Genomic DNA, 8,002 nt, shown 5'->3' with positions numbered 1-8,002 from the left:
CCTGAGTGGCCTGCGAGTGGTGAGGGTGTCGGCACGGGGCTCGGTCTAGGTGGTAGCGTCGAGACGTGTGTAGGTACACCTAATATTTATTTAAAATTAATGTACCAGTAAGAAACGAATATCTTTAAACGCCGTGCGTATGAAATATCCGTACCTATTGGGTCCGGGCCTGTAGGTCGTGGTACAGGGGTCCGTGTGGGTGCCAACACCGATGGATAGCAGTGCACATCAGACCTTCTGGATGACTCGGCAAGGACCCCACTCGACCTGAGAGGCGCTCCTGCGACATCTGCAGTGGACCGGCAAGAGGTAAGCTTAAAGGCCTGCGCGGTCTTTTCGAAAACCCGCTTGATGAACCCCGCCACATCCGCCGCACTGAGGTGCACCCCTTGCCTAAGGCGGTCCATGGTACCAGCTGCGTCCCTATGGATATCGTAAATGATATCGGCCTGTGAAAACAAACAAGAAATAAGAGTTTCAGTTTATAGTTGTTGTTACGCGAGTATGTGGTACTAAAATGAGATGTAAATTATGCATACCGCTAATGCAGCGTCCTCGTCCCAATGGCCAGGGTAGGCCTCCGTAGTCGACGCGATGTGGGGCCGAACACCCTCTGGGGTGAAGGTGACCCGTGTACATGTATGTAGCACATACCACCGTAGGTACTCCTCGAAGCACCATGCTGAGATGTACGGGGCCAAACGATCTACCAAGAGGTTACCACCCGGTTGTCCCTTGCGTGTATACCTGCAAGTGAACCATGTTAAATAGACTGACAGTAAGACGAATGTTACGAATTATTCACTTGATTATAGTTACCTGTGGACGTGCATTGGAACAGTTCGAATGTGGACAAGAGGGAAAGTCTGGTAGCGCCCGAACTGCCGCATGACGCGGTGTGGTGAGTACTCCTCGACATAGATGTCAAAGACAAGCGGTGTCTTCGTAAGCCAGTACTCCTCGTCGCGAGTTCACAACAGAGACAGGCCCAAACCCGCACGGCATTGGATGGCCAAGAAGCTGTACGGCATCCATACCACGTCGTCAGGACGAAGCCGGTCGAACTGTGACTGAAAAGCTCATACGCGCTGTGAGCCTACTCATGCGCCCAGTGTGGCTGTGTGAGAAACATAGTCAGAATTCATAACAAAAACATATGAGAAACATAGTCTGAATTCATAACAAAAACATGTGACAATTAAAGTATTAAAAACAGTACGTACCCAGCGTTGACACCACAGCGAGGCCATGGTGGGCGTGTCCTCCTCGGGCTCGCCGTACTATTCCTCAGGGTACGAGAAGCGGTCCACAACTGGCCGGCCTATGGCGAACCGCTCGTAAGACCACAACTGCAGTACTAGTGGGCACCCAGCAAAAGTGGCAAGTGGCTCCTTCTTCGTGCACGCGTTGCACAACGCCCGATATGTCGCAGCAAGGACAGCAGATGCCCAACTGAACTGTGGTACCTCCTCGCCAACCACATCCGCTATCAACCTCGCGTACCGAACAAGGGTCCTCGCCACCAGGTGGCCATGGGCATTGGTGAACATAACCCAACCAAATAGCCAAAGCAGGTAGGCCTCCAAATGCCTCGACACCGAGTACATGTCGGCCTCCGGGTGCATGTACGCAGGCTGCAAATATGGCAAGTGATAATAAGGAACAAAACTGGATACTCGAAAAGTAAATTAGAAGTTGCATTTTAAGGTGCCTGGAACTGTAGGATTCACTTCTTCGTGGCCCCTCGTGGATCAGACAAGAACTCAAGCACGTAGGGGGTCACTACGTGAAAAATAGACAAAGGAGACACTACATAAGTGACGGGTCGTAATATGACCCGTCACATATGATAAAAGTGACAGGTCATAGTTGTGACCCGTCACTAATGCCAGTCATTGGTGACGGGTGAAAACTTTACCCGTCACCAATGACGACTCATGACTCACAGGTCATCGTAGGCCAGCCATTGGTGATGGGTCAAGTTTTGACCCGTCACCAATGACTAACTCATCGGTGACGGGTCTTATAGGCCTGTCATAAATGACGGGTCAAGTTATGACCCATCACTAATTACGTTATTCATAAATACAGAAAATGATCCAAACAATGAAAAAAATATTTTTATTTTATTTTTCTCTTATTTTTTCTCACTTCAGAAGCACTAGACCATTATACATTTCTGCTCAAGTTTGATGTAAGGGGTAATGGCTATGGACACAAATGCTCATTCCAAAAACGGTGTAGAAACTTTCGGAGGCAAGAACTCAATTTTCCAAGCAGTTTTAGGCCTTGAAAAATTCACCGAACCCGACAAAGTGGGGCAGAAACAGATGTAACTTTTTCTGTAGATGTACATAGAGTAAAAAAAAACGTCGAAATCAGAGTCTGTATGCAAAATTTATGGCTATTTAACCGAAGGTACTCCGAGTCAACTGGTTTTTATGTCTATTGTAAAATTAACATTGGTGACGGGTGACCCGTCACTTACGACCCTCGGCAAAATAGTTAAAAGGATCTTTTATCCAAGTCCCTTCAGGACGCACGCGAGGTTGAGGTGGTTAGGCAGCTACGCGCACAAGGGGCCGTCGCGAGTTCAATTACCACGGAACGCACATTCTAAAAACAGCCTGAAAAATAGGTAGAGACACATGGCGAGTGGTGATAGGCCTGAGTTGGATTGGCTTGGGTGAAAAATATTTTTTGACTTTTTTCGCGTCCATAAAATGCAAAAACCGTATATCAGTCATAAGTGACGGGTCACAGTTGTGACCCGTCACCAAGGACTTTAATAAGTGACAGGTCAAGTATTGACCCGTCACCAATGACTTTATTGGTGACGGGTCCTTACCCGTCACTTATTACATGTCATCAGTGATGCATTCGGGGTGACGGGTGCGGGACCTGTCACCTATGACGATTATGACCCGTCACCCTTGTCCATTTTTCACGTAGTGGGTGCGTTGTTTGTCCACTGAACCGGGCAGAAGTGTTGATGCATGACGTTAATCCAGTCAGCATTCATGTCGATGACTCCAACCGCAGCTCCCGCACAAGGTAATTTTAAGAGGTAGGCTACGTCCTGCAAGTCGGAGTCATCTCTCCACAGGGGAGGTGGAAAGTATGTGTCTCAGGCCTCCATCGGTCAACTAGGGCTACTATTAGCGAACGGTCAAAATAGAATCGTCTCGCTGCTGCCTTGGGGTTCTTCGTCGATCAGGACGAGCTCGCCAAAGTATCCCTGACTAGCACGGCTGAGGACGACTTTCAGCTTAAGATTATGTTGCTACATATCTAGTTGAAAATACCGCATCAGCCACTTGCACACACCCATAATATTCCTCTCATTGGCTTCCAGCTTAAGATTATGTTGCTATATATCCAGTTGAAAATACCGCATCAGCCACTTGCACATACCCATAATAGTCCTCTCATTGGCTTTACTAAGATTCTTGACGACATGACGAAACCCAGACAGATCTACATCGTTAGGACCATAACTAATTTCACCCTCACCATAATATATCTGAAAATATAATTTATCTACCATCCTTGGAAATATCCGCAAATATAACCAATGTTAAAATCGGCAAACTATATTTCTGATTATCGGAACTAAAAAATTACCGACACCGATTACTACCTAACAATAGGTTCTTCAATAATACCCCTAACCAAACTAACCTACGATTATTACTCTGTACATTCTACATATTTGAAACTACCATACTAAAAATACTACTATGTATTTAATAGCTATCCTATCATGTCATAATTAATATTTACAATATACTACTAAATACAGTAGTTTCTAAACCCTAAACCCTAGGTCATACCGCTAAACCCTAGGTCGTACAGTAAGCATTTTCTAAACCCTAAACCCTAGGTCATACCTCTAAACCCTAGGTCATACAGTGCTAAACCCTATGTCATACAGTCCTACTTTACTTATTAACAACAATATAAGTATAAAAGAAATTACCGAAAAATACTCTTCAAATCCGCCGATCAAAAACCGCGCTCTCTTCCTCTCCTTTACTCTCCTCTCTTCTCCAAACTTTTCTCTTTTTTGGATTAAAATGAGGTTTTTCCTCATTTTTTCTGTTTATATAGAGAAGAGAAGAAGGGGGACGTGCGGGGTTGGCTCCTTACCGCCTCCTGAGGTAAGGGCCTCTGAGAGGGCGGTTAGCCCCCTTGCCGTCCTCTCAGAGGGCGGTCAGACCACCCGCCCTCTCAGGAGGCGGTAAGGATTCTTTACCGTCTATCTGAGAGGGCTGCAAGGGGACGGCAAGCGTTTAGTTTTATAAATACTGTCCGAGGAATCTATTTATTTAAATTTTAATGAAAAAATAAAAAAATTGATTGTTCCCCTTGTGCTATCCAAAGTTATTGACGGTTTGCCACTCCACGATTCCTTTTCATCTCACGTTCACTCAAAAGAAGAATGAAAAGGTAGGTACCCGTGTTCCAGCCTGAACGGTTGTGGTGATGACACCCTCTACAGACCGAACAAGCGCACTCCACGGGGGTTGACAAAAAACCTTTTCGTCATTGGACGCTTCAGCGAGAACGCACGTCTTGTAAACATAGATGCTGTGTTGTTAGCATTGCTCAGATCCGCATCATTTCTGACCACAATTAGCAGGCTGGGGCAGTGCAGTCGGCCAGCAGATATTTCCCACCATGTGCGCGCTCGTGCGAGGAAAGAGACTAGTCAGGAGAGGGGGAGGGAGAGAAACGCGTCGAGCGGTCAAACAGTAGGGCAAGTGATGAGGGAGAGCAGAGAGTACACACTAGACAGCAGCAACAGCAGCAGCGGAGGGACGATGACAGCACCAGCAAAAAATAATTGTCCCTTCGGGCTTCCAATCGCAACACGGGTGAGAGAGAGGGGTCAGCGAGAGTATAGAGACGACGTGAGGCTCCCAAGGATTCCGCAAGCGCTGCACACGGCCGGAGGCAGGGGCACGCGTCTGTATATATGGCTGGGCCAGCGGTGATCACAATCCAACAATAGTTGGTTGAAAAGATTACAACCGGTTTGCTAAAGAAAACAAACCAGACAAATTATACAGCTACACATATTCTATCTTTAACATCTGCCTGCAGTTGTCGTCAAGATACAGTTGTAGCAGGAAGATCCGTAAATATCTATGTCGGCATCCTTGGTCATCACATCCGCGAATAGATGAGAGGATGGAATAGATGAGAGGATGGCACGTAAAGAACACGCAACAAGCGAGACTTTCTCGCACACAAAGAGAATGTCAATCTTGATATATCTGATTTGTCGATATTAAATAGGATTTGGTGACTTGTAGATGACGCTAATATTGTTGCAGTAGATGATTGTGGTAGAAGTGAGTCGGTGATGCAATTTTTGGAACAATTGTCGTAACCAGTAACATTTAGTGACGACATCTGCCACAGCACGGTATTTGACCTCGATGCTCGAGCGTGAAATTGTCATATAATACTTGGAGGATCAGGAGACCAAATTATCATCAAGATACACATAATATCCGAAATTAGGGGTGAAAATGAATTGGGTAATTTCTAACCGATTCGAGTCGGAATTGGAAAGGGCTAGTTTTTTCAGAATTAACATCGGAAATTTTCAGCATCGAAATCATCGTAGTAGTTTTCTGATGAAATCGGCATCGACTAGCCGGAGTAGCTGAGTTTGAAAATTATCCGAATGGTCCTGGCGGCCGAGCCCAGTCCATGCCTCCATGGCAGTTCTACTCCCCAGCCGCGAAGTGCCCAACCGGCCGATCCTAGCCGCCATTATGTCTTCGGCATTCACGTCTCACATCGCTTCGGCACGGTGGCACTTCCCGTCCTCGTCGCTTCAGCGCCGCCCGTCCTCATCGCTCCGGCGCCGCCTGTCCTCGTCGTGCCGGCGCCGACCGTCCTCGCCCCGCAGGCACCGCCCCCCCCCCCCCCCCCGGTCCTCGTCGCTCCGGTGCCGCCTGGCCTCATCACGTCGGCGCCACCCGTCCTCGTACCGAAGGCGCCGTCAATCCTTGCCAGTCGTCACGTTGGCGCCGCCCGTCCTCGTCGCACCAGCGCCTCCCATAGCCGCTGGTACTCTCTCCTCTCTCGATCACTAGTTAGTACATGCGAATTTGAATGAGTAGTATATGCAAGTATGCTACCGTTTAGCCAATAGGGGTATAATACTCAATGTCTGAAAAACAACATCAATTATCTATCAGATTTGGGCATGCCAGTATCAAATATATGTGCAGATGTGATGGGATCACAATGACTTGACAACATCAACTAGGACCTGAAAAACCTCTCAAATATGCGCATGCAGCAGAGGCCAACTGGAATCATTCACTAGCCAATTTAACTGGAGACACAGTGGCAATCATTGTATTATGACAGTGGTGCTATCTATCAGATTTGAGCATGCCAGCATCGTTTAGAGAGAGAAAAAGATATTAAAACAATAGCTACAAATCAGATTGCAAGTTTAGTAACTACATGCTTAAGTTCAAAAGTAATTTCTTTTATTCTGATGGTACTCATTAGTTTAGCAGTCGGTCTCCTTCCTGATTTATTTTATTTTGATCTAGATTTGTGATGGAATTAGGGAGCGGAGGTGCTGGAAGTTCAAATGCAAGCATGGTGGCATCATCTCTGGCTATTCCTATGATGGCGCCCTTTGATCTGGCCTGGGTTGATCCTACTGCAACTAAAAGAATAGAAGTTGAGTGCTGAATTTGAGAACACTGCTGCAGATCCTACCGCAAAGAGACACAAGAAGTGCAGCTCTAGAGTTTGGGAAGACTTCATCACGTATGAGGTTAAGAAGAAAGGTCCAAATAGGGATGAAAGCGGTATAGGAATATCCCGTCCCGCAACTGTTTTCTGTTTTTCTGGATCATTTTCATTTTCCCGATTCTTACGCAGGAACGGGACAGAAACAGGATGATGACGTTCAAAAATATGGTCAAAAACGATTGAGGCCTCATCCCACCTGTTTTGTCGGAATCCCGTTTTTAGCCAAGAGAATCCTGTTTTTAGCATATCGTATCTGGTGAGTCTGTCCAGGTTCGTTCCGACCGCCTACCTGAGCCTATTGCTCCAGCCCTCTAGAGCCTGGGCGCACGTGCGCGGTGGTTGTGGCGGTGTTGGGCGCTCACGGTGAGGAGATTACCTTCTCCATCCCCATCGTCAAGGGTCGGGGCATCTTCGAGAAGCTGGGATGCCTCGCTAAGCCTTGTGTCCTCGTGCTGATTAGAATTTGATTACAGTTAGTGATCAATGAGCAAATATATGTCTTTACTAAAGGGACATGTCTTTTGGTGAAGAGACTTCATACCTTTTCATTATGTCCATTGGAGAGAAAACATGTCTCTCCAATGGCACCCCTTCGTCATGTATATATATGTAAACGGTTCATTGAATCAATACAAGAGTTTTATTTTCTACTCTATGTGCTCTCTCTTTACTTTCTATTTACAATACGTTATCACGCACTTTGTTCTACCGCTAATCTGCCAGCCAAGAACATAGGCATCAAGGCCTCGACCAACAGAGGAATCTACGTGTACACATCGACATAAACATAGAAGAAATCTACCGATGTACCAAAGGAGAACGTCTCCGACTTCAACGGATCCAGAGCGATGACCCAGCGGCAGTGCAGATAAACGGCCCTCCTCGTCGGAGAAAACTTTTTGGCGCTCTTCTCCTCGAAGAGGTGGCGGACAACATCTCTCCATGGCGGATCTTCTTCATGTGGAGACAACACAACCTTCTCGTGTCTAGAAGGTGACTCCCTCCAGGTCCTCTTGACACGCAGATCCGATGATGGTGGCACCACAACTAATGGTGCTTTTGCGTTTGCTCCCCTTCACCACAGCTGCAACGACACCGCAATCATGATGGCAGTCATCGACCACACAAAGGGTAAGTGTCATGTAAGAACTTAACATTCCACGACAGAGGATTCCTCTTCTCCCAGCGTGTTTCCCCCAGGAACCTCAGCCCA

The 8,002-nt window shown here is 46.9% G+C and overlaps 1 protein-coding gene across 2 annotated transcripts; it reads left to right on the top strand.

Moving 5' to 3' along the window:
• Positions 1-5,569: 5,569 nt before the first annotated feature.
• On the top strand, positions 5,570-6,982 carry LOC133914173 (leucine-rich repeat extensin-like protein 3). Of its 2 annotated transcripts, none has more exons than XR_009909181.1 (2): positions 5,570-6,084; positions 6,582-6,982. XR_009909181.1 is itself a non-coding variant. In XM_062357311.1 (2 exons), the coding sequence occupies exons 1-2, from the start codon at positions 5,696-5,698 to the stop codon at positions 6,672-6,674; spliced, it is 465 nt and encodes a 154-aa protein (XP_062213295.1). In that variant the 5' UTR covers positions 5,570-5,695; the 3' UTR covers positions 6,675-6,982. The 2 variants fall into 2 exon arrangements, 1 of the variants encoding a protein (XP_062213295.1); XM_062357311.1 differs by having other exon boundaries at positions 6,599-6,982.
• Positions 6,983-8,002: the final 1,020 nt, after the last annotated feature.

The sequence above is a fragment of the Phragmites australis genome, chromosome 4 (genome assembly GCF_958298935.1).
Source record: "Phragmites australis chromosome 4, lpPhrAust1.1, whole genome shotgun sequence".
Classification (NCBI taxonomy): domain Eukaryota; kingdom Viridiplantae; phylum Streptophyta; class Magnoliopsida; order Poales; family Poaceae; genus Phragmites; species Phragmites australis.
This window is presented reverse-complemented; position numbering and strand designations above follow the sequence as displayed.

Excerpts from the sequence above, each read along its gene's own strand:
- LOC133914173 (XM_062357311.1), top strand. The coding sequence starts at position 5,696 with ATGGTCCTGGCGGCCGAGCCCAGTCCATGCCTCCATGGCAGTTCTACT. Across the intron at positions 6,085-6,598 it reads AGCGCCTCCCATAGCCGCTG|GGAGCGGAGGTGCTGGAAGT; the intron begins GTACTCTCTCCT and ends TGATGGAATTAG.